Consider the following 27,482-nt stretch of genomic DNA (forward strand, 5'->3'; position numbering starts at 1 on the left):
GCTTTCCATGAGGTTCAATTGATTCAAATTTAATTTTGCGCAACTTGATGCTTTCGGTGCGGATGTAGATCCAGTCAATAAAACATGATGTAAAGCATGCTGCCCTGCTCTCACTGGTGGAACACACAAACATGTGTGATGATGCTGTGAGCTTCACATTTGTAAAAAAAAAAGAGGATTTATCCTTGTTTTTGAACGCCCTAACGATTTCCCCTTTTGGACTGTGTTGAATCTCTGAGAGGAGCTGCAAAAGAGCAAAGGTTTATTGAGGTTGTATGCACGATTTTAAATGATGGGAAATAACATTTTAATGAGATCGAGGTTGAGAGACAGTGAAACTTTGTGCTAATTTATGCTCACTGAGTGCTTAAAAGTAAGCATGTTAACTGTGAAAGTGTGACTCCCAGGCATTGCATTTCACCAACATCCCAGTATTTTAATCATTTACACATTGTGCTTTAAAAAAAAAGCAAACAGCTGTAGAAGCCTAAAATATCACACTTTAATGTAGGATAAACATTAATAGCTGAGTCACCAGGTTTCTGCAAACCATGGACACGTTGAATGTCTTTCATCCGGATCATCATCAATATTAAAGTGACAGAGTTCAGATGATTACTATATGAGCTGACCTTCTCATCTTAAGGAGAAGGGGACGCCCATTTTTTTTAGCCTAATCCTAACCAGACCTTGACCACATTGTTGTCACAACATAAAACTGAAAACCAAAGATTTAACACGTCTGTGTTTCCGGAAACGTACAATTCTGTAATTTATTCTGGTAACTGGGTTGACATAAATGGTCCATGACAATGAAATGCAACAATTCTGTGCATGCGCTGTAGTACAACGTGTATACAACTCATACAGAAGTTGATAAAGAAAAGTGAAAGATTTGCTCTCAGAAACTGGAATCGAAGCTGTGAACCGGGTCGAGGTGAAACCCTCCACACTGGGACTGGATGTGATGTGTGCCTGCTCAGCAAAAAAGCGAACAGTAGGATGGTGGAGTATTAACTGCTGATCTAGGAGATCTGCTTCATCCCTTCCGTGGCAAGAGGCCACGAGAAACTATCAAAAACACAACATGGGATCAGGGTTGAGCCGGGACACGTCAGTGATTTTCCCCATGTTGCCAAAAATTGTTCCCGCAAGTTTCTTTCAGAAAGGAAAAAGTTGTTTATGCCGATGCTTGAGGGAAATTAATAATTCAAAACCTAATTTAGAAGGGAACAAATCTCTGACATGTAGCTGTGATACTTGACCCAAAGACAATTAGACTGCAGGTTGTCTGACCACCAGCCCACCGAGATCTGTGAAAGTGCTTTGTATGTAGAGTGGTGTTAATCAACTGAGGAATGAATTTTAGTATTCACAGTGAAGGACCAGGTCACCATTAAATGAAATCACTCCTCACACTGTAAGTAGAGCTTGTTAATTGGCTTTTTGAAGAGACTCTCTGATGAATAATAGCGGCATCCTTTATTCTGCAGGCCTGGTTAATTCAAGAATGTGTCATTAGTTTTAGGTCACGAGTTTTCAACGAGGCACTGGGAGGACTGCGGAGAGCGAACACTCAAGCGCACACGCTCGCAGCTTTGACGTCTACAGATCCAGTTTACCTGTGGACATGACAGCCAGACGTTAGAAACGCAGCATGTGGACAGCTGATCAAAGGGTGTGCTCAGTCAATCATGGCACTCATATCTGACTGTTGAACATGTCCTTCCGAGTATTAATAACGGGAATTAATATGCTGCAATAACAGCCTCCACTCTTCTGGGGATTCTGTCCACCGGATTCTGCTGGCTGCATGGGTTTGTTCAGCCACTAGAGATTCATTTAAGGTCAGGCTCTGATGTCGGGTGATGAGTTCTGGCTCGCAGTCAGTGTCAGTCCGTCCTAAAAGGTTGCTGTCAGAGCTCTGTGGGGGCCAGACACGTTCTGCACACCAAAACCATGTGTGCATGGACCTGGCTTTGTGCACGACGGCTCTTAAAGACACAAAAACTCTTACATAATACCAGCTACACTCCTGATTTTCGTCGGAGTCTAACTATGTTTAATGCTTTCTCCCGCAGTGATCCAGATTGATAATTGTGTAAAATATTTTTGTATGCAGTCGTATTAAGGTAAGGGAAGGTGATTTTGCAGAAAGAAAGCTGATTGTTGAGTCCCAGGTTTTCAAATACAGACGCTTTGGGTCGTTATTTGACGACCTGGGAATGAGACTCAACAATGAGATCCAGATATCAAAAGGCAAATCATGCACCGTGTGACTGAATTTTACTACAGTATAGTAAAAGAGAAATTGTTTTTAATGCATTTTTCAAGAAGAATCAAGCTGTGTCACACTACTCGACACACCCACTGACACCGACACCTAACCATCCAGATGGTGTGTCCTGTAGCTACGTCACATCTGTAGATAGACCGACTTGTTTTTCTTAAGTTGCGACTACTTCCTAATCCAAAACAAAGATGGTAGCCAAAAATGACGCGTCCACGCACAATTTATATGATATGAAACATTTTTTATAATAAGTTACACTGCTTTTTTATTCTATATAATTATTTACCATTTTCATACAGTAATTAGAGCTTGGCTGTCATTTGATTTTGGGGGCGGCGCTGATACCGGCCGATATTTATTCATTTCTTTTGGTGACCCTCGAATGTGGTCATCACAGACAGATATTTAACAGCTGAACAATACACATTCTTGTCTAAAAATGACATCAGTGTAAACTTCACTGGGAATTGAATCATTATAAATTACCCAAAGCACCTATTTCTGCATTTTGATCATATATTGCTACATATCATACAACCTACCTATATATATCTGTGATGGGCCAATATATCCGCCAAGTGATACATCGGTCAGGCTCTGACAATAACATGCAGCAAGAAACAAGATGGGTTCTTGTTTTTCAGGGGGAAAACACAAATGCTTTGTGACTTGTATGTAAGGAAAATATGTGAGAGGCACGAACTGAGAAACTATTTTAAAAAAGGATCCGGATCCAAAGTACATGTGGAGAGATGTTAATGTACATTACATGTACCTCTTCATATGGTACAGGAAGAAGACACAAGTGGAAGAAAGGGGGGATTGTTAGCAGATAAGAAAAAAAAGAGGCACAGAGGAAATGCAAAGAAAGAGAGAGAGGGGAAGGAGAGCACAGAAAGAGAGAGAGAGACACTTGCACCTCCTTCGTTATATGTGACAGTCCAGCTCCACCGCCTCCTCCTCCTCCTCCTCCACCTCTCTCAGTCTCATGCCGTCTCTCGCATCCACATCACTTCATCTCTCCGTCTGCTCAGCCTCTATCCCCGCTCTCTGTTACACCCCTTCATCTCCTCCTCCTCCTCTTCCTCCACCTCCTCCGCCTCTTGCTCCTTTTTATTTTAATTCTTCATCCTCGACATGCTCCTCACGTGAAGTCGGCCAACTTACAGAGCCTGTGGACGCCGAATAAAAAGAAAAAAGAGAAGGAAGAAGAAGAAGAAGAAAAAGAAGAAGAAGAAGGCAAATGCTCTGTCGGGGAATAAGAGGAGAAACTACGCACGGTCGCATCTTTCACTGAGTGCGTTGGCTTGACCGCAGCAACAGTATGGATCTGTCATTCATGGCTGCGCAGGTGAGACGTCTCTCCTCATAATTTGGCGAAACGTGTTTGGCTCCTGACAACTTTTTTTTTCTTTTTTTTTTTTCTACCCAATTGTCCATTGATTTCATGGGCGTGGCCGGTCAACAAGTCCGCGAGGCGCTTTGGCAATTTGACATTTTCTATAGGTGTGAACACTGTCAATCAAGATGCACAGAATAATACATTTATCATTCTGTGCATCCACTTTCCCTAACTAGAAAAATCCATGTTTATATTTCCATAATATTGCTGATAGTTCAACTTTATGGTACTTATTTCCCTCCTCCTGTGTGGTAATATCAGTCTTAATGCAGCAGTCCTTTCAAAGTTGACTCATCTTTAGGTGTGTTATAGTTTATGAGGGCATGTCTGACTTGGACAAATTGTATTTTGTGTCAGAATCTAGAGAAATGACAAGATTATCTCATTAACTTAAACTACACGTGACGTTGGCAGTTAAGTGAAACCAGTTTGATTGGACCAGGGCCTTGTGGTGTGTTTGTTTTCCTCGCCAATTGATTTTGGCTTCTTGGAAAACACGTTATCTATTCTGGACATGTTGTTTCTTTTCATTAGGAGCTGATTTGGTAGACTATCCCTCCCCCTGCCATCTCTCAGTGTCTGGCTGTTTTTTTTTTTTTTTTCTGGTGTCATCTACTTTGCCATTTTCTGTGCATCTCCTATTAAATGGTTTGGAGCATTATCTTTCCTGCCAATAGCTGTTCTCCGGGCCAGACTTTGCCAAATGCTCTCAGATCTTTTTAAATCAAGGACCCCTAAATAGAAATGCATTGGAGCATGGCGCCATCTGAGAATACGTTTTTTTTTTTTTTTTGTGCAACACGACCTGATTGAAAGAGAGGTGGTGTAATAATAACATCAAAGTCAGCGTTGTTCGCTCTGTCGTTGTGCAAACTTTTGGTGAGTGAAATAACCAAAAGCAATGTGATAATTCACATTGCGCTGGTCATCCAGTGTCCTTGAGGATTTAATGTGCTCTTGTGTTTCTAGAAACTTTGGCAGCAATGCAAGAAGCACAGTGAAGGAGGCAGACTGCTGTCAGCCTGAAGGAGTGTTTGTGGGCAGTCGGTTACTCATATTCACAACTGGGAATGGCTGGATACCACAGTGTTTGAAAGCACTCAGATGCATCTGGGGACTCTGGTGCCGATGTAGTATGTCGCTTCTGTCCTGACTATGCTTGTAGATGCGCACATGCAGAAACGCACTCCCTGTCAAGATGGATGACGAGGATTCGGTCTTTGACATCTTTATTGCAAGTAATTGTGAAATAGTGAAAACCATATTAGACAAAAAAAAGTAATAATAGGGGTTATAAATCGGAAAAATAGATACCATAAACAAGAGTTAGACCAAATGTGTTGTCAAAGTGAATTAGTGTTGGAACAGGGATACTAAATACCCAAAAGCATAGCACATTCATTGTTACATTGTCCCACAACACACACATGTAATCAATGTAGTAAACACACACATAAGTAAGGCTGCAACAATAATATACCAAGTAGTCCATAAAAGGAAATTGAGAAAATGCTCAGACACTTGTTTTATCCAACAATCAGGTTTAGAGAAGGGGCCAGTTCAGACCATAAGGCCCTTGCGACTTGGAAAGTTTAATGCACCTCACCAGCCCTAACCTCAAAATCCAAGATGGCTGCTGTTTTCCGATATGAGCAACTGAACCAACAGGTTGCAGAATCACATTTTTATGTAAGATGACAACTATTCAGTACAAGGAGTCATAACCTGGCTTAGATAAGATTCTGGTTTGCTTCCAGCTCCCCATGACCCCAGGACCTCTTACTTATTTCTTGCTTCTCTTCCAGTTCACCTTCCTCCCCCAGCACCCATATACATTCTCCTCAACAATGCGGCTCTGTCAGACAGCTAATGGCTAATTTTACTGAGGTGCAATTCATTGCAGTGCCCTGAGTCACTCTGTAATGGTGACTGTGAATGAAGTCAGGCATATGTCCCTGGCGTTTTTAAGATTGACTTCACAATGGATGACTTCTTGCCCATTCATCTCAGTGTAGCTCTGCTGCCTGCAAATCACTGGACCTTCGCCATCACTTCGTCCCGAAAAAAGATGACCGATGCTGCCATAACTATTCTCTGCTAAAGACAGAGAAAGTTTTTAAAGAACGCCAACTCAGAGGAGCTGGTTACTGATTTTCTCCCTGTGGCAGAGGATGAGGAATGAGTAGTTTGAGGGGATGCACTGGTTGTTATTGCTGCAGAGTATTTGAAGAAAACACATTAAACTCATTAACGATATACAGGTGTATCAATAAAGCCCTATCCGCACGGGGGGACCTCACGTGATTTAGAAATTACCACTTCACGTTTGTGTTTTGTGCGGCGCATTTGCACGGGATAAGCTAAGTCTGTATTTTACTCAGATTAACTGACATTAATCCCCCAATGTGCTGTCAAAGCACCGTGTAGCATCAACTTTCAGAAGCAAATCGTCTGTTCTTCAGCTGCCTCAATATGAATGTAGCTTAGAGTTGATTTGCCCACTTTCTGCATGTTAGAAGGATAAATACATATTTAGCAGCCCATTTTGATCGTCAACCGCTTTGTGGCTGTACTTGAATGCGACAAACTTTTGCTGCTGCTAACCTTCACTGTCATCACTTTTAAATGCCAATATAGCCGATCTCACCGCCGACCTGTTGACTGCTGTACAACATGCTCGCTTTGTACGATCAAAGAAACTCACTCCTGCTACTCTGTACTGCGACTCTGCTGCCGGCCCCGCTGCTGCACGAGTAGATGTCTGCAGCAGTTTGTAATTGTGACATCCTGCGTGTATAAAAGTATTGATTTTTAAAAAAGCAAAAGGACAGTGGAGGCGATGGGCAAGTAATGTAACCGCTGTATGCCCAACCACTGTTTAATACCAGGTATACTGACTGTCACAGCAAGGCTACTAAGCACCACCTCCAAGACCAGACATTTATCATGTGTGCACCATTATAGACTGAATCACCTGTGACGTCGCAGTTACAGTTGGGTCTCAGATGTAAGTTAAAGTGTGTTGTTAATGAGATAATATTGCATCAAAATGTTTTTTTAAAAAATCAGGAAATTTAACTGTACGTAAGCTAATAGTGAGGCAGGGGCTTTCTATCCAAAAGTAATTGAAAGCAAACATTGTGATTTGTTCTGTACAGAATATCAGCTCAGACTGGTGACATAATTGGCCATTGTTCGGCTGCGTTTGTCACTCTCCATATTGTTAAAATGGGTTTGTGTGATATCACAGAAACATGCTAAATAGCTCTCTGCAGAACAATATGGTCGCTTTTGTGTTTGGTGAATGATTTGCATTTGGCAGCGATGCCTCACTGGCTTGAAATGAAAAGGCCATACTTCATTAGGTTGAAAGTGGTGGCATCCTCAAGCATTGCAAAACATGGATTAATAGGTGACAATCACAGTGAAGCTTTTGAATACTAATCTGAGCAATGGGGCGCTTTCTTCTTTATCGTTCCATTTAGACTGGATTGAGAAATGTTTCAGTTAACTTCCCCTTGCTCTTTAGATATAGATATTGAGATTTATTTTTAGCTCGCACTCACTTACAAGTCTCTTTATATCTCAGACTGGGATTTTTAATCACACCATGATTTGCACCTTGTGCTGGCTCCCGCTGTTGAAATTATTAAAATGGCAGATGTTAAGGCATGAGGAATGAGCCAGTGTGTTCCCCCGGTTACTAACCGATGTTGAGGTCAAGTCTGACGTGTTGTAGACATGCTCCGGAGCCATCCTGGGCATTTTGCCAGTCTCACACTTTCTTCGACTGACAGATCTGCCACACAGGGCAGCAAAAAACCTTAAGGCTCTATCTATATCCAGTACACAGTGACCCACTGGCCTTGGCCTTTAATTCATTTTATCATTTACCAATGTGCATGTACACACGGACCTTTTTTAAAAAAAAAGTGTGTAAGGCAACATTTATCTATGTTTCTTTCCTTTCCATTTGAGTTATTACATGTCTGGACAACGAGGCGCTATAGGCCCCATAAAGGCTCTATATTCTCACTTCAGATGTTTTGTCTTCTGATGACAGGCCATCAACGCTCCTCATCACTCGATTACTTATTCAGCGAAGCTGTGGCTCTGAGTCATCCTACCTGACAGGGTTTTCCATCTCTGCTCGTGTTAGCAAGGGCGGATGAGAGTGAAAGGATGAGGATGGAGGGAGTGGTTGACAGCCTCAACACAAACAGAGCCGTCTGTATTTACCCACAGCCCCAGGAGCGGGATCAGACAGGACTGGCGCATACACTTTATTCAACTTTGATGCCAAATGATAGGACAATAAGAGCCAGAAAGTCAATACAATCAGAGTGGATGATTTTAAAATTCGTAGACGCGGTTGGCTCCAGTCGCTTGCAGAAGTATTGGCAAAAAGCTTCTTTGAGTTTAAGGTCAAAATAAAAAGGTTGGATCCGATATAAGTGACATATGATCGGAGAAGGAGATGGAGCGAGGAGACTTGTTTATGCACAGCTACCCCCTGATATATAGCCAGATATTGAAATGCAAGTTGAATAGTTCACAGATGAGATTATTTTCCTATTAAACACACTTTTTCGAAATAGCATGCGCCACGAGGCCCATATCAGGACCATCTTTGCTCTCAATTGCATAAAAAATTCAATTACATAATCATGTTATCTCGCGGTGCATTCTTCACACCCAGACTGTCCCCTTTTAAAAAATAAATCTCCTGGTCTCTATAGTGGGGGCTTATTTGAAGAGTGTAATAATGGCACACCAAGCCTTTCATCTCCAGGACTTCATTTCCCCTCTGGTCTTTTGTCTGCTTTTTCAGCAATTGGTTTTATATGAAAGCTGTAGTCTTGAGATAGTGAAAACTTGCAACAGCCCCAATTTTCAGCCTCCTTCCACTTCTATGACCCTGCAGCGTTGTAAACAGGTGGGGGGAAATAACAATCGCTTTAAACCAATTAGAAAGAGGTGTATGTACACGGAAAATCAATGCTTTAAACAGGTGAAAAGCAGGTGAATCCGTCTGTTAAGTCTATTTTCAGCTGCTTTCCAGGAAGAGTTGTTTGAGGATTTGAAGCCTTTTCATTTCAGTCTCGTACCTACTTTGCTTTTTATCCCTGCGTTCAGATAAATCAATCCGAAACTGGCAGAATAATTTGGAAAGCCAAACCATGTAAATCCGTTTTTTGTATGTCTGTGACTTTACGCAGCCAACGGAAGCATTAAAACACATTTACAGGCCATGAAGAGCCGTTAACCAAGTTAAAGTCGACCCTGTTAATGAGGTAAACATACAGAAAGCCTTGAAGTGACGAAGTAGCTGATTATTAATAGATGATATTCACTGCTGGGTTGAAGGAGAGGTGAGGCTCCTCACAGCGGGGCCACGTCATAGTTTACCCACAGTTGATAGATGTGCCTCATGTTGAGAGAACATAGAATACACTGGGGGCAGGAGCATCCAAAATAAACACAATGTGCCGCATTTTGGAGGGTGGTTTGCTTTGGCTGACTGATTCTTATGCCATCCTCCCCATAATCAAACCAAAGACTCGTTAAAAAATAACGGTTTGTGTTGTCTAGCCGTTGCAGACAGTGGAGAGAGTCGGAGCTGCTGCAGGTGGTGATGTTAAATGAGCGGCCTCAGGTTCAGTCTCTTCCTGTTTGAGTGAGAAATCTTCTTGCTCTGGATGGGAACAATTGGCTAACCACCAGGACATTGCTGGAGCCAAACAGCCTTGTAACCTTATTAAAACGTTGTCTAAACTCAGCTCAGCAACTGGATCAGGCCTGGCAAGCTTGAAGCGATGAACATGGGGTTGTAAGAGCAAAACTCAATATATAAAAAGTTTGGGTTGTGGTATATTTATTTTGCCCTCTCCAGAACTGAAAATGCAAGAATGAAAAGAAATAAGAAACAGTTTTTGTCGCCTCTAAAGGAAGTGGCAAAGGTTAGCATGTCTAGCCAATTAGCTTAGCACCCACAGCGGCCAGTGTTACTTGCAAGTCTAGGGGCATTTCGTACTAGGGTTTAGGTGTAATGAGTGCAAGAGCTGACTGTTTGTTTGAAAACAACAATGGCGGCTCCTGAAGAGCTTAGCATAGATGTTGCTATAGCACAAGTTAGGCAATGTCAGAACTGGAGAGTATATTTAATTGTCGGTGTCACTGTTGCATTGACACTCGGATCGCTATCAGTTTTCCTCACCAACAACACAGGATAAAACTCGTATTTATATTTCATATTTAGTCTATAATGGATCCTCCATTTTTCTTGGAGGTATCTTGCCCGGTGGCAGACAAAATTGCATGGTAGAAGGAAAGTTCGTAGGGAACCAATCTAAACGCAAATTTGTCAATTACTTCACAATGATGTGTTAAAAAACTTGTCTATTCCCAGTTATAACCCAGCGAGTAACTTCTTTGTTGTCATGTCTTCTACAAGGACTGATAGACACTGGCTTTTACCTTTTACTCTTTTAGCACAATATCATGCAGCCAACAAATGCATATTTAAGATCTGTGGGGTTCCAGTTTAAGCTGGAAACAATCGAAAGCTGTCAGCTGTAGACAGTGTTCTCATCCAACTCACTGAGAGCTCAATTTTGGCTTAATTTACTACCTAGTTATAGTTGATAATAATCTGTTAGCATCAGTTATCAATCCAGGTGCACAAAACTGGCTCGAAATAAGAAGCTGGCGTTCCTATGTCTGTCTGACATCACGGACATACACAAAATAACATTGTTTGAGTGGTAAATCTCACAGTGTCATTGTTAGCTGTAATGTGACGTGCAAGAGGAGAAATCTTGACTGCCATAGCAACAGGGATTAAGGGCAGGGCTTATCGATCAATTACTTAACCGGGAGACAGTTGACAGAATCCAGTGATTGATTAAAATAATGTTTACTGTACATAACTTCCTCTGCTGTGTTCCATTAACATGTTTGCACTGTAGAAGCAAACATCTTCCAGCTGTTTTGCACCTGGAATGAGTGATTGCATATTGAAAGAAGTCCAGGGGAGAATGAAAGGGAGACTTAATGGAGTGTGACAGCCAAGTATAAAGTAATAACATCTTTCCCTGATAGACCTAACCCCCTAACTGCGTGATGCTTCCTATATTACTGTCCCTCTGATATTCAGAAGGTATGAATTATGTATTCCTACATAAATAATCTATTCTCCACCCATCCTGAGATAATTTCAAAGCAGCTTTATCCCTTGTATTGATACATCTCTGAGCTATGATTTGGGGTGAAACTTTGATGTATTCGGCTTCACCCAAAATAAAGCTTCACGGTGACGTTTTTGCCATCAAAGGGCACATAAAAATCCAAATGCGGCTCATGAACCTCGGATGAAAAAGAAACGCGGATCAAAATTATGAGAGTTAAACAGTGGGTGGCTGCTCTGCTTTGGTGAAAGCTGGCAAAATGCTGAATGGCAGCAGCTGATTACATACCATTAAAGGAGGGAGCAGAGATGAATTATGATTGTAGTTAAACATCACCACGGCTGCTGTAATTTATTGGGATCATTATGCATTTTGGAATCATTAGCATGCTAAACATAAAGTAATGAATATTATATAAGTGCGTTGTGTTGTGAGTCTCTTGGATGGCTTCTCCAGTCTCTCCAGATGTCACTTAAAATGTTTTCATCCCTGGGTGCAGTTTCAATAAATTTGTGAGGACAGAATGGTTATTGTTCGTTTGTGTACTCTTTCTGAACTGAATTTCTGGTTTTCACCAGTGAGTAGGGTGCACTTTCTTCACTTTCTGCGTACTGGTGCCCCACCGCATACAGCCTGTGCCCTTTGTATTTTATTTTTTGCCCATGCCCCCTCAAACATCCCGAGTCCGCCACTGCTTTAAAGCTTTAAAACCCTAGTGACTTCAAACAATGCCTCTTTAAAACCAACCTGCTTTTGATTTGATCTGTTTCGCTGGGCCTTAGTCTTTGAGCCTGACCTTGGGTTTTCTTCAAAGAACCTGCCCTGAAACTAATGACATAGCGCGCAGACGGGCCTTTTTCTTCCCCTCTCACTCTTGTGTAATCGAGCTGAGGTTGTATTGCACATAACATACCCTCACTCTCCTAAAAAAAATGCTGTTGCCCTGAGAGAAAAATCTTTAGTCTGGAGTCCATAGTTTCACTGACTCTCTCAGAGCTCAGGAAACAATCTGATCGTATCTCTGCAGCATCTCATTATCCAGGATTATTTGACACCCTTCCTATTAGAACTCAATTACTGTATTTCAGTCTCATAGCTCATTTGTGTCGCATGCATCTGATAATTTAGGCTACAAATGGACCAGTTTCAATTTCCCCGCTGATGAACTCCCTCAAAATGTAAATTACACCCCTCCCCTGTGCCAAACTACAATGTGCTGCCGCTATTGTCTGCAACCAGCTGCTGATACTTTACATTATCCGATTTATAGGAGCTATTTTTGTCAGCTACGGCACGAGCCAAGCCTCGCTTAATGCTCCGCAGCTCTCATGATGTTTTATATAAAACAAATCTGACTGTGACCTTCTCATTTGGGTGCATGCAACTTTAATGCCCGGATGATGAATCAGGCACTTACAGTACAGTCAGTTGTATTACTTATGGAAATCATTTGAATGCCTGCCGGTATGCATGAGTGGTGGAGAAGTACACCAACTTAGATTTTTCTTAAAATGTTGAATTTTTAATGACGCTTGCAAGGAGTTGTGAATCAATTCACAGCTAGAGCTTCGAGCTCTTCCCTGCTGATGCTGTGATGTGTTTGAGCTAAATATCAAAACTGTTGTTTTCACCACACATTCAGTCCGAGCCCAGCTCTAGTTTAATCTCAGTACTGCATATGTATCTATGGTCTCTCTGTTGATGTTGCGTTGCACTGCACTACCCTAGAGCTATTTACAGAGGAGCAGCCAACATTAAATTTTAAGATTTTTATCACGATTTCAGGCGTTTTGCTCCAGTAATGATTGTTTAGCTACACGACTATATGGTGTGCAGTGTGTACGTCACATCTCCATTGAGCTTCCAGCTACTCTGTAAGCATCACACAGCCTCTGCTGCAGGGTTGATTGTGTGTAGTATTTACCCACCAGTGTGCAAAAGCATAGAAACATTCTAGCACCTTTAGAAGCAATATTGCTGCGATTACTAATCAATTACTGTAAACATGCCGTGATTGATTAATTTCACACCTGAGAGTGTTGTTTGCTTCTATGTGAAGCAAACACACAGATGGACAGGCAAGGCTCTGTACTCCCTGTGATACATATCCACCTCGAAGTGTGAAGACACAGAAATCTATTCATTTATAGCTGTGATTTATGGACAGGAGGCCCAAAACAATGAATACAGTACATGTGTGTGAAAGCATGTAATCAGACGAATAAAGATGTTTCTTTTACAAATGATTTGGCTGTTTTGTACATGTGATTTGTAACATATTCTGTAAACATAAATTTCCTCGATACCTCATACTGTACATGCATACATGGGCAGACACACAAACCATAGACTGAGGGCACGTCGAGTGAGGCAGCACTGCTGAACTGTTACTGTAACAGTGTTAGCAGTATCTGGAAACACTGTAACTAGGCCAACATGGCACTCGCGTGACAAATTCATAACACCCCCACCCACAGCTTCCACCCACAGGGAAAATACATACAGTAACCATTCATAAATGCCGATGCCGACCTGCAGCTGTATGCAGCGCTGGAGCGGCCAGTACAAGCAGCGCCGTGCTAATTTCATTCTACAGCAGCTGAGTTGTTATGCTGGTGGCAGTTTACGCAGAAACATTAGAGTCATAGCTTCAACAAAGACATTTCCCTCCTCAAAGTCTCTTGTATGGTCAAACTAAGTAGCTTGTTTCCACCTGTTGAATTCCACGAGGAGGTGCTCATTGGTGAAATGTCATCATTAGCATAATCAACACCCACTTTAATTTCCTGGCAACCCAGTGACACTGGAGACCATGGTGTTTTTTACATTTGGAGGCAAGGCACCACTGAATATTTTTGTGGAGACCTCGGGATATCTCCTGCTGTGTTTGTGGCAACAAAACCTGGTGCTTTCAACGAGCCCTCAGGACATCACCTGCTGTCGTTGTGCTGGTATTTTACGCCAAGATATGATCACTTCCTACCCCGAAACTGATTTTGTGCCTGAACCTAACGAGAGCCAAAGCACAAGCACACAATTTGAAGTTTCAACATATCCGTAGTTTGCAGAAAAGTACATTGCCAACATTTATTCTGGCATTTGGGTTGTGGAAATCAGCAAATAAGTGGAGCAGCGTCAGCACAGCGGTATCAGAAGACCTGAAACAATTATTAAAAGTCATCAGAGCTGCTTTGTGCTGTGACAGAAATGACAAAGGGAATGATTTAACATGAGGGTAGATGTATTTTTTATAGCAAAGCGATCCATATGAGAGTCGATTATAGCCAGTCAGAGGCAGAGATACTAGAAGAGAGAATGTTATAGTCAACAGTCTGTGATGTTGTTGGTACACCAGAGGACGGTTCTTGACAGACACGTGCATAAAGACCCTGAGGCAGCGAGAGGAGTGAGAGAATCTGAAATAACTGCTGAGGTTTGTGTTCCAAAATATGCCACTAAAACTTATAAAGTCTCTTAGTGAAGTGGCAAGCAAAGACGATACTGTGAAACAGTTTATTCATTTTGCATTAGGTTTGACTAAGTCTTAGTCTAGTCTTCTGTATCATATTTAAACTCATTCAGATTTCAGCTGTGCAGCTAGCGGTCATCCTTGCTGACTCAGCTCGGAGCACAGGGGGGATTGTGGGTGTTTACTATTGGACTATCACCGTCACTAGCTGGTAATCATGCTTCAACTTCAATAGACATCTCTTTGACACAACACTGAGACGTCTTTCACAAAATGTTAGAACTATTATATCTTCACATCCTGTTGGAAATTTGAGTTTTCGTATTGAGCCTTTAATATTTTGTGAAAGCTTACCACCAAGTTCTAGGATTTATGATTTGCTTTTGAGATTTCAAAATATCGAGAGATATATTGTGATGTATCCATAAAAAAAACAATCACTATATTATTTTAATGCCATATTGCTGAGCCCTAAATTATGTGCATGAATGTATGAACCAAAGACAAAAACACACATTGCCGCCTTTTTTGTCTCGTCAGCTTCCTGTTTAAACCGGCTTGTTATTGAACCAAGAGTAGTAAACATGACTGCACATGGGCGACAGGTAACTGGAGAGGTTCATATGATGTCAGTCTGGCAGTAAGACATACAGGGCTTTACCCTGCCTTACATATTTATTAGTCTTCTCAGGTGTTCACTAAAAAAAAAGACAGTTGTTTTTCCAAAGCTCTTTCCCAACCACTACTTCCTCCCATTTCTTTGTGCATTGCATTTTTTTTTTTACAAAGCCTACCGACTTCTGAGCATACCTAATTTTGTGCCTTTTCCATTGTGAACAGAAACACATCCTCAAAACCTGCTTAGAATTATTAGGAAGTGGGTTACAGCTTTTCTTCAACTTCTTAGCTTTAACAGAAGGGGTAATTAATCATGTTTCTCCGTGAGATTGACACTTTGTGACAGCAGCAGGCAGGCTATTACACAAGAGAGAAACAGAACAAGGGAAAAATAATTGTAAGGGCGCTTTTATATGTAAAAATAAGAACAATGTAGGGATGAAGGCTCTGGGGGATTGAAACGTGTTATGCTTAATTTATATCTGAGGCTCAGAGGGGTCTGCAGCAGTAGCGGAGGGTTAACACAGTGTGCACAGGACTGCAGTGCTTGAATGGTTGATCGGAAGAGTGACTTTTGTTCAACATGCCTACAGTATCTATTCTGGTGATATATTCCACACACACACACACACACACACACACACACACACACACACACACATGCACAAGTCAGTGGAGAAAGCTTGCTGATATGTTGAATGAGTGTTTTCTTGGAGCTCAATCAAAATAATTATGTACAGGGTGAACCGAGGTCGCCATTCACAGCGCCATCCAAAAAGCAAAACTGTATCTCATACACTATTTTGAATACTATGCACTGAGCAGAACAGCAAGCATCTACTTAGAGTGTGTGTGCCTCGATGTGTGTCTTGTGTGCATGTTTTATCCAGTGTATGTGCAAGTGAAAGAGATTCCCTCCATCTGGCGGCTGCTGCTCCTTCCCCTGCTACCTTTCAGTCGCTTTTCCCGGTAGAGTTATCTCACGGGAAGACACAGCGCTACAGCGTAAGTCGCCGTGGATAAGAGCATCTGCCAAGTGCTGTGAATGTAGATATAAATGTATCATGGTATGTGGCGGTCATGCAAATCGTTTCACTGTAGCTTTGGAACACGGAGATAATCAGACAGGATATTAAAGGAGAGGGAGCTGCAGAAATATGTGAACACAGATTGTCCAGTAAGACGCCGAGGACGATGTAGACGATGCTGTCACACAGTGTGATTTTATTAACCGTAGCACTGTTATCATACATATTACATGCATGCCTGAAGATGGTGTAAGAGTCAGTTGTACATTCCCTCATAAGAATTGCTTTTTTACCATTTTCTGATTAGGACCTACAACAAGATACGGTGAGTTGATATGATACTAGCTAGAACTCAGAAAGGAGAGGGTGGCTTGAGGTGTTTTACTTCTTGAGGAGATGAAACTTTATGAGATGAGGAGTGACTCTGCTGCTCTGAAGTCACTGCAGCCTCAGGGAGCCAGGAGGGGAAAAGATATGAGACCAGCGATGACGAGGTAAAAGCAGGGAGGGCTAAAAGTGACGGTGGACGACGAAGAGCTAGACTGAGGGTCTGGCGTCCAGGATTGAACCGTGACCTTGAGGTCTGGCAGGGGCTGCAGGGGACAGCAGATCTCCTCTTTGAAGTGAGAAAAAGTGATCTCAGGAGAGTTGTTACGTCCTTGCTGCTGTCTGTTTACATTCCCTCTGTTGTAATTTAAGTTTCAACAGAGAGCCAGACACTTAAATTTTACCTTTAGATCTCTGCCAACATTGTGTTCACGCTAATAAAGCTAAATGTATTGGAACCCTATAAAATAGCTTTCCTCCTTGCCAGTACTAAACCAAAGGAAGTGCATTTCTATGAGATGATGAAAGTAGTCTGCAGCGCACATGACAGTATTAGCATTATTGAGCAATACCTGTTGGCTGTACCATTATAAGTGGGTGGGATATATTAGGCAGCAGGAAAAATGGGCAAGGATCTGAGCTACTTTGAAAAAGCTCATGCTGTTAGAACAAGAGATGACACCAGGGTGCACTATGGGAAGCCGGCGGAGGCGGTTCAGGAACACAACGAGTTCAAGTTGTTGACGTGGCCCCCAGATTCCCCAGATCTCAGTCCAATCGAGCATCTGTTGGATGTGCTGAATGAACAAGTCTGATCCGTGGAGGCCCCACCTCGAAACTTACAGGACTTAAAGGATCTGCTGCTAACGTATTGGTGCCAGATACAACAGCAAGCCTTCAGAGGTCTTGCGGAGTCCATGCCTCGACGGGTCAAAGCTGTTTTGGCAGCAAAAGCGGGTTGTACACGATATCAGGCAGGTGGTTATAAGGTTATGGCTGATTGATGCAAGTGACATAGATTCTCTTATCAGTCTCTCTTATCTTTTTCCACAAATGTCGGCTAATGTTGAACAGAAATCTAGAGTTGGAATAAGAAAAATTAGGTGGTTTCATTGCAAAGCAAGGAATTGATGGTTGAACATTAATTCAGAGAGCTTTTCATCTCCTGAGTGGTCGACCATGCAGGCGATTTGCACAACTATCACAATTTGTCACGATCATTATCTCTACGAATGATTAAGACTACTGCCATTTGTAAATAAAGAATGTAAGCAAGTGAGGAAGACAGAGCAACACCATGAATCACAGAGCAAGATTGACCCAGAGGGAAAGATTGCCTGAGATCGCGGCCAAAGATGTTTCTTCATTGCCTTTCAAAGTGTCGGGGGTTGCTTCTGCTTGCTCTGTATATTAAAAGTGGGTGCAGAGCAGGGCCAGACCCTGCTGCACTTCTCTCCGAAGCAAGTCTTACATGAGTGGAGATTCAATTAAGGGCTTCCATCTCTACGCCTGAAATTTCTCTGTATTGCACAGTGACTGAGCAGGCATGGACGGAGCCGTAGGGGCGGCTGGCGCCAGCAACAGATGCACGGACAGAGCGCGGTGATCTTTTTTTCTCGCGCTCAGGCAGCATTTTTACACAAGCTCCTCAAATACTGCACTTTTCTTTGGTCAGATTTAATAATACAATGATTTGATTACATAAAAAGGTGCATGATCAGATTCTGTCATTTTGTTGTTATGCACAGTTTTATATTTTTGGACAATCTCTTGCTGCAGTAAGAGACGTGTTTTCATCAACTCTGCCCTCATTATTTCTAACGAAAGCAATTGGATCACTCTAGAGTCAGTGTTTTTCAATCCTGCCTGCAGGTTTTTAGATGTTTCCCAACACACCTGATTCAAATGATCAGCTCGTCATCAAGCTCTGCTGAAGCCTGATAATGAGCCATTCATTCGAATCAGGCGTGTTGGGAAACATCTAAAAACCTGCAGGCAGAATTGAAAACACTGCTCTAGAAACAAGTGTTACACATAACAAGATGTGCCATGATAAAGTTATGAAATTCAAAATGATCTTAGCCAGTAGAACGTTATCTCAAAGCAATACGATTTTCTGACCTGTCAAAAAAAGCATTATATATTCTTCTGGACAGATTTTTGTTCAAAGCTTTGATTTCTTTTTTCACTCTAACCTCTGATGCAACACCTTATAGTTTTCACTTCTGTGTGATCTAAAGAAACTATAGAATTTAAAATAAAAGAGGATTGCATCTGAGTTACAAGCGGCTCTGTATTTCAATTTTTTGTGGATGTGTGCCTGCAGCAGCACATCACAAGAACAAGTGTAGGTTTTGGTTAGTCTTTTCAGAAGTCTGAACACGAATGGGGAAATGAGTTAAGGTCACGCTCCACATGAACATCCCAATAAGAGCTTGTCAGTTGAATATCGGTTTGATTTTAGGACATTTGCTGTTTGTTATGTTTGGTTCATGTGGAACCAGAACAGAGAAGGGCTGGCAGTCACAAGCTTATGTAGCGTAATCTGTAATCAGCACAGGTTAGCTGAATCTTCCTGATGAGCATCAGCTCCACCCTCAGAGACGCTCCGCAGAGATTCAGTGCGTGCCAATTCGCTAAATGCATCCACATTTCCCTGTCGTGCGTCTTCTCCTTGCATCTTATGCAGAAGTTAGAGCTTCCTAGTTGAAATTACCTACTCCCAATGGCAAAAGTTAACAAAGAAATTGGCTGACTGTCACAAAATGATGTCTCTTTGGCAAGTGGACACATGATTGCACACAAAACACCATCATACATTTTATTTTATGCTACTTTTATACTTGGAAACGAATCTAAACGTTCCATTCGTTAGTCTCAAACATGAGTCGTGCTGGCAGAAAGTGATTTGCATTTATTGAAATCCTGTTTTTAAATTAATTATATGAAAGAGAGGTTATGATTTAAATGCTTTACAATTTGAAGAAATTATTTATTGCCCACAGGTTTCAGAGAAAGTGGAAATTATGTAAATGTTCTCGCCAACCTGACGCACTGGGACTTACAGCCTCATGTGCTAACAATGATAATAGCGACCCTTCTCTCCCCGACTGTACCATTATTCATGATTCACATTAAAATGGAAGACAACAGATCATAAAGAGAAAAACCTTTTAAATGAGTGATGACAGTTCAGTGGTTCATTTGTCAATCTGACCTACACACACAACACAGATCCATTATTTCCAAGTTGATGTTGGATCAGAAAACATCGAACTACCCGAGTTGGTTTTGTCATTTGTCGGGCCTGTGTGGTGTAACACTGCAGTGATGTTGTGATGTAGAATCAGGTCAGTATCAGATCCAGATCCCCCATGAACAAAGTCTGTCTGCTGTTTGCTCACGTGACTGCATATGCGATTCTTGGCCCCTTCAAAAATCTTCCACTGGTACAAGCAGCCGCCACTGAACATGAAAAGGTAACATGCGACTCCACCGGGTGTGTTTTAATTGAAATTGCTCACGATGTAAAATACATGAGCAAACTCTGCTCGGAGCAGATTTTGAAGTGGTGTGTGACTTTGCACAGCAAGGAAATCTCTGTTGCTATAGCATGACGTGTTCTTTGGTGTAAGCTGTACCATAAAACACATGCTACACACAATCCAGGTTATGCATATTTAAAATACCTGCTCCTGTGAATAATAAATGGCCCCGGGCTTTGGTTAAAAAGCATTTTTCTGCAGAGTTTGAAAAGTATCTCAATATGAAGATGAAAATAGTTCATGAATCAAGGTTCAATATGCAGCTGATTTATTTCAGAGCAGGGGTTTGGCAGTGCGAGAGCAGCGTTTTCATGATTAATCGACCTGTAAGTTTCTTTTAAATGTGACGCCGCCGAAAATGTGTTGTTATATATCATAACTCGTGTAATTTATGTACATTTAATCAGTAACCTCATGTTAAAAAGCCTGAATGATTGTCCCTCCTTTTTAAAGCGAACTGAGAAAGTTCTACTGAACATGAGTCGCTCTCCCGCATCTTTACAGAGCTGAACCCTCAATCTGCTGAAACATGAAAAACTTCTTGCACAACAACAAAAAAAAGACATCTGATTCAGTCTGATGATCACCCAAATTTAATATTCATTACACTCCAGAAGATGAAGAATGTTTTAAAGACTTGTTGGATGCTTGATATTTAAAACAAAGCTTATGATCCAAGTCAAAATGTGCAGGGTTTCATGGTTTTGAGTTTCATCCTTGTGTCCTTTTTTGCTGTGCACTTCCTACCTTTGTCTTTTTCCTGCTTGTTATCTGTGTTCACCTGTGTTTTATTAGTTAATTAGTCCCCTAAATTCACGTGAACATCCCCTCAAGTCAGAGCAACAACTCCGAAAGTCTGAGAAAATGTTGGTCCATGAACAAAACATCCCTTCCGAACTCGGGAAGTGGGACCATCCTTGTCAGTTGTCAGGTCGTTTCTGTTTTTCTCTTTAGTTTGTTTTCTTGGATTTTAACAGCCTGATTTTGTCGCCTATAGTTAAATGAAATAATTGTACTCAAAGGTCTAAGTGTGTCAGTGAAGCACAAACAGAATTCCAGCCGTATAATCTTAAAGGTGTTCACCCCAATAATCAGAGGAAATAAAGTCGAGAACTTGTGGAAAAGACTTTTTTGTGGCTGACAGTTTAATTTCAGAGTTTCCTCGGCTGTGATTTGAGCTTCTTAATTCCTTGTTTCAGCGAGGCAGTCAGCGCATCTTCTGGAAGATTAAAGATGAAATTTTGACTCATCGTCAAAATGTAAAAGTCTTTTAACTTTCCAGTTCCACTTGTTCCTTATCCTCTGTCTGCCAGTGTTGTGTTTTAAGACGCTGCTGACAGTTGTCGTGTTTAGTTTGAGGATTTCTTTCTTTATTCCCGTGTGAATTGAGTCTTTGCAGCTTGGGTAGTCACAGACCAAAGACTACAGATTCAGACATCCACATGTCAAGAGTCAGACACAAGGACAGTCGAGAAACACACACACACACACACACACACACACACACACACACACACACACACACACACACACACACACACACACACGCAGCCTCTTTCTCTCTTTTTCATCTCTTAGAGTTGTTGTTCGTGTGATCGTCTGGCGCTGCTTCTCAGTTCTCATCTGGCAGGAATAAGAAATCCCTCTTTGTTTGTGTTGGATTTTAATGTTTTATACTGCCGCTGATGAGTTTAGTTTCATTTCAAATTTTCGAGTCATCACGCAACTGCTAATTAGCAGCGTTGTTCTTAGGGAGCCACAATTCCAGATGTGAACATGCATTATTGCCTCTGCTTCTCATGTTTTATAGAAATGTTTCTCCAAGCTTTGATTCTTTATGACTATTTTCTGCACTGCTCTGAGTGCCGTTACTAAAAAGCCATCACATTGGGGTCAGGAACACCAGTGAGAAAAGAAACATGGAGGTGACACATTTATCATTCATAATATCAAAGAAGTATAATAAACTTTCTCCCGTGCTGCACAATTTCCACTACGCTGACGGATTGACCAGGGTGTCAAGCGAGGATCACTTGGGCTACACTTGTTCTACTGAGTTATAAGATTTATTAAAAAACGCTGCTGGGCTGCTGAGACGAGGAAAATCAATGAAAGCGCAGCTGTAAATCTGACCAGCAGGAACCAGGCCTGAAACTAGAGGTCTCACCACTTCTGTACGGGTGAACAAGCCTCCTTAAAACCTCTGTAAATCTCCCTCCAGATTTATGGCGAGATGAGGTGTATCGTATGGCACAGACCAAATCTCTTGTTTTCTAAGTGGCTGCTATTGTATAGAAGGGGTAGCTACTTTTTTTCTGCAAGCTCCCCTTACATGTAATCCCATTTTATTTATTTCTCTCATCTGTGGGGTTCTGAAATGTGCGTGCTATGGGCCAAACCTCACATTTCTTATTCTTCCTTTGGGAAATTTGATGTGTAATTTTGTACAGTTGGGAAGTCTGAGGCAATTTTTTTCTCAAAAATGCCAAATTTGAACCATCGAGTTACCTGGTGGTAAGGGGAAAAATAATGTGGGGAGCAGAATTTCTATTCTGTTTTACCTCGGCCTCCATCGCTCTCCTTCTTCACCTCCTCCATCATCTTTTTTTATAGTTTCCAAAGTTATTCCTGTCACCTGGCAATAGCAGCCGGGTAAGACAATGTCTCTTCCTGTTTTGGTTGCAGAATGGCAGATGCGCCGCTTTTGTGCTGTAATTCAAAGTTCATTTTCCCAGAAAAAAATCCAGCCTGGTGACCAACTAATAGCATAGTAAAAGCCAGACTTATAGGAGATAAGTCTGGCAAAATCACTCTGTATCTACTAAATAGAGCCCATTTATAGGTCCTCCTGGAGTGCACTACTTTCTGATAAAACATCCAGCAACACATTCTCATTTTTAGTGATATCACAAAATAACAATGAGTCAGTGTCCACAATCTCAGTTTACTGCCCACTGCTGAGTAATATATTATATTTGGAGCAGTGAATGAGCGAGAGAGGAATTATTTTGGACACAGCATCATGTCTTGGTACACCAGGCAGACAACAAGCGTAGAACAACCTTGTGCGGTATGCATCCATTTTTTAAAAAGCTAAGTTATTTTCCCCCAAATCCCGAGTCCACACATGAATTAAATATAGGGTGTTTTGTTCGGCGATTCTCTTACAACACCAGTGTGATACCACAGCACTTTGGAGACAACAGGAGGAGTTTTTGAAAGCGGATGTACCCACCTGAACCATGAGCCTCGTGAACACTTTGGTTTCTTGTTTAGATTGTTATACATTTAGATGTTATTGTCTTCTGTCTCTGCTTTTCTTTTCCCCCCTTAATAACCTCACTGCGATCGTCACACACTAAATATTATTCAATGTGCATTAATCAAACGCCGCAGGTTTAATTTGATGTTTTAAGCTACGCGGTGATACGCACCTGTGGCAGCGGGGTGGTGATTGAGCATTGAGGCAGCGAGGGAGCGGTGAGCTCGTCAGAACAACAAGTCACATCTGTGTGCAATTACACCGAGGCTGCTGCTGGATGAGTCACTGCACTGCTTTAGCTGGCTGCCTTATTTGGACAGGATTGGCCTTTCCTTTTTTTTTTTTAACAGAAGACATTTTGACATGTCACCGTAGGAAAAGCACAGGTGTGAATACTAATAATTAACGTGTGCATGCTGGCTCTCTGTCACACTGTCATGGTTTACTGGGACACTTAGCAAGGCAACTGTTGTTATAAGTTAGAGCCTCAAAATTTCCTACCATGACAAGTCAAAATGTCTGCAGAGGAAACAGGCCTATTAATTCTTGAGGATGATGTGCGCAGTAAAATATTTTTACGGCTCTCAAATGAATTCAGTCAATGCGTTTAAATTTGCAGATGAGTGTGGTAGTCATACTGTAAATGTCCTGAGTTTGTCACTTAGCTGGGGGTAGCAGGACTGTGGCAATATTGCATCAAAAATGTAGAGAAAACAAGACATGATGCAAGGAAAGTGATGCCACTGCAATATATATGACACAGACTCAACCAGACATACATAAAAACATTTTTAAAATCCTGTCACAGTAGCTTTTTTCAAGCGCTGCAGCATGCATGCGCCTCAGTTAATTTCCCAGTCTGTGATACCTCTGAGATCCCCTAGACACAGGAGTCTGCACAGCACTGATGATGAAACACATGCAGCCAAACTGTGGTATTACCACTAGTGTCAGTGCGTCTGCATGCACACACATATGACAGTGTTCAGAGTTTGATAGGGGCCATGTAAACAATATATTTTGTTTTGGGTATTGCAAATTAGGCTTTATTTTCCAAATGTAGCATTTTCTGACTGTTATTTCCTCTCATGCAGGCATCGAAAATATGAGCTAGTTGGCCATCATCTGCAATCTTTGACGTGCGTTCAAATGCAACTCTTTGGACGAGACACAAACCTCAATTGGGGGGAAAATTGGGTCATAGATTGTACTCAAGCCAACTGGCAAACACTGTGCAAGTCTGGGGTAGAGATGCATGCACTAAAGTCTTGAAAGTCTGAAAGACTTCAGAGACATCAACAGGTTTTTCGGATATGTACAAATATTGCAACGCTGACCTTTTCAAGAAGGTGGTTGAAGGAACAAAAGAGGGAGGCTGTCTTTGCATAGTCAAACAAGTGTGCACTGGTGTAAAATGTAGAAAACAAGCAAAATGGCCAAAGCAGTTCCAGCTGTGTCACTTATCCATATTTTGAGGTGATAAACAACATGTGAGGGCACTTCAGTCAGAGTATGTAAACAGGAATATTAATTGATTATTCATTTTATTTAGCCATTTAACAGCTTAGTATGAATATTGTCTTTTTCATTATGGGGCAAAAACAGTAATATTTTGTCCATGTAAAAGTAGCCTGTGTAATGCTGCGAGGACACTTACTGACCTACCCTGTAGAGAGAGAATGCCTGTAAAGAGTAGACCAAAGCTACTGAAAATGGGCTATATATATATATATATATATATATATAATATATATATCAAACCCAAATAAATCAAGAAGCAAAACATCTTTGAAAATTGTAAAGTGCAATCATGTGTGTCCTTGGCTGACGTGTGATTTATGTCAAGAGAAAAGAAAGGCGACATCACATGGCGATAAAGCCCACAATAACACCCGTTCTGTAGTCAATAGAGCAGTGATGGTTGTGACAGCTGAGAAAATCTACAGCTGTGTGTTTTCATTGATTGTGCATGTCCATTCTTCACACAGCAGGGGTCCGCCTCTGTGCCGGTTTACTCCAATACTGTTCATTCTCTCGAGCGCACCTTGAAGTTTGTTCTCCACAAAGACACGAGCATCGATTTGATCTGAGAATGACCTCTTATCATCCCTGAGTGCAGAAAACCCTCTTCCCTCTGATTTCCTCTCGACAGCCATGTTTGAGTGCTTCCGAGGTTACGTTGTGTTTTGGTTTCACCGCCATGCGAAGACATTAATTTGGGCTTTGCTTGTTTGTTCCGAAGGCATTTCACTGAGCACTTACTGGTGGCGACATCCCACAGGAGGCAATTACAGTCCTTTCTATTTCACAATTACTGTGATCATCCGTGTAGGATGGCACAGCTCGAGGAACAGCTGGGACGAATAAATCAAAGCTGTGAGAGCAGAGCAGGTGGAACTCGTACAGTGAAAGGAGCCTCACTGTATCGTCTACCACAGATTGAGGTTTTTGCCGCGTGGAGTATTGCACAGGTGTAGGCATCAATCAGAGCCAAGAGGGTGTGAAATGTGCAAGTCAGGAGATTTATCTGGTTCTGCCTAATGGAGGGAAGTGATATTTCACATTATTTCACACACTTGAAACAGTTGTTTACCTTTTATCCCCATTAATTTTACTCATTATCTACAATATCAAACCCAAACATCAGAGATGTTAAGCAGTGGACGGACAGCGGTGGATGCTGATGGGCTGAAAACCAGAACACAAAACCCTTGTTTTCTTTTCCTTAATTACCTTTACTGGTATCTAGTGTAGCCGTGCAGATAATTTTGCTGAGACTTCTGCCACTACTCCAGTATAATGGAGTTGTCTGTAATTTCGTGCTGCTCAAAGGGCTGAAAAAAATCCACTTGAAAAATTCAGTGGCTCAATGTCTTTCAAGAAACAATGTCCTGGTAACTTTGAATAATCCACAAGCCTCACTCTGAATAGCTTTCAATTGAACTGCTTTCTCCTCATGAAAAGTTGCTCTCAAGGCTTTCTAAAGTCAGTGTTTGTCCTGCTGCCACCCTCTTCCCTTTACAACTCAGGGATGTATGGTAAGTTCACACATAAATTGCTAATATCACGCATGTAATATTCTTGTTTTTCACTGGAGATTGACCCATTTAGTCATTTAATGTATCAATGGGATATATTGAATACCCAAAAGGTGGATCCTGTGAAGACAATAAAACTTTGTCTCATTCGTACTTCATGCTGCCGTTTCTCCTTATGTAGGATATCGATAGTCCGTCTATGGATAGGCTTAGCTAGCTAGCTTAACTGTCCCCGTTTGTAACTTCACTGCTAAATTGCAAAGTCATTCTCCTTTTGTCATCTGGATTGGAGGAGGGCCAAACTTGATTTGCTTGAAACTTGGGAAAGCCAAGATGGACTGCGATCAGGATTGTGGTCTGGCTATGAATGTAAATGTAACTAAAAGTGCATAAAATCTCATCTGGACTTCATCATGAGACAAGTCACGTGAAATAACAAGTGTAAACGTGGACTCCCAACTGTTCCGACGGCCCATTATTCCAGAGCCCTATAGTCTGAAAAATGTCCCATTAGACATTGAAAAGCCCAGTGCTCCAAGGGCACTTTGTTTAAAAAATACACTCTCTTCAGTTACACCAATTAAGTTATGTAATACCAGTGTGTCTTGTTAAACCAAGGAGTAGTTGGCGTTTGTTTTTGGAATAATGGGCAGTTGGACAAATAGGCTTTTGGTCCAATGGGACATTATCTCCTCCAACTGGGAGGAGACCCCGGGGCAGACCCAGAACCCGCTGGAGAGATTACATACCTCATCTGGCCTGGGAACGCCTTGGGATCCTCCCGGATCCCTGCCACCACGACCCGACCCCGGATAAGCGGAAGAAGATAAGATGAAACGGGATATTATTTTGGGCTGTTGTCTGTGTTTACATCATTGATGCTTGGTGCTCACAGTCAAAGTGGATGGACAGGGTTTCCCAGATGTTTATAAATAGATGTATAGCATGAAGGAGTTTACAAACTTGTATTTGTTCGGCAGCCCTTGTGTTAATAGTAAATAAATCACCTTGACAGATTTGTTGTACTTATTACAAGCAACAATACCTTTTTTATATTAATTATTTTTTACTTGTTTTTTTTCCAGTATGTTCCGGATATCATATTTAACCTTAAGCTGCGGGTTCAGTTCTAACACACTTATAGTTATAGCTATAGTTGCTGCTCACAAGCTTCCTGTGTGGGTGTGTTTGCTGAAGCCATTTAGCCACTAGTTTACTGTTGTGCTGAAGAGGTCAGTGTTTCTGGTGAAACTTTGGTCAGACATCATTAATCCATGTACTGTATGTCAACAAGAATCGGTTTCCTGGCGGTA

At 41.6% G+C, this 27,482-nt stretch overlaps 1 protein-coding gene across 1 annotated transcript in view; it reads left to right on the forward strand.

The window, feature by feature from the left end:
- The first annotated feature begins 3,250 nt into the window (after nt 1-3,250).
- Nucleotides 3,251-27,482, forward strand: part of LOC311273430 (uncharacterized protein C14orf132) — a 31,232-nt gene continuing 7,000 nt past the window's right edge. Inside the window, exon 1 of the mRNA XM_084380507.1 lies at nt 3,251-3,644. Coding sequence (XP_084236633.1) covers nt 3,618-3,644 — 27 coding nt within the window. The 5' untranslated portion in view covers nt 3,251-3,617. The remainder of the gene's footprint in view (nt 3,645-27,482) is intronic.

This window comes from Pagrus pagrus (genome assembly GCF_965226575.1).
Source record: "Pagrus pagrus genome assembly, chromosome: 18".
NCBI classification, from domain to species: domain Eukaryota; kingdom Metazoa; phylum Chordata; class Actinopteri; order Spariformes; family Sparidae; genus Pagrus; species Pagrus pagrus.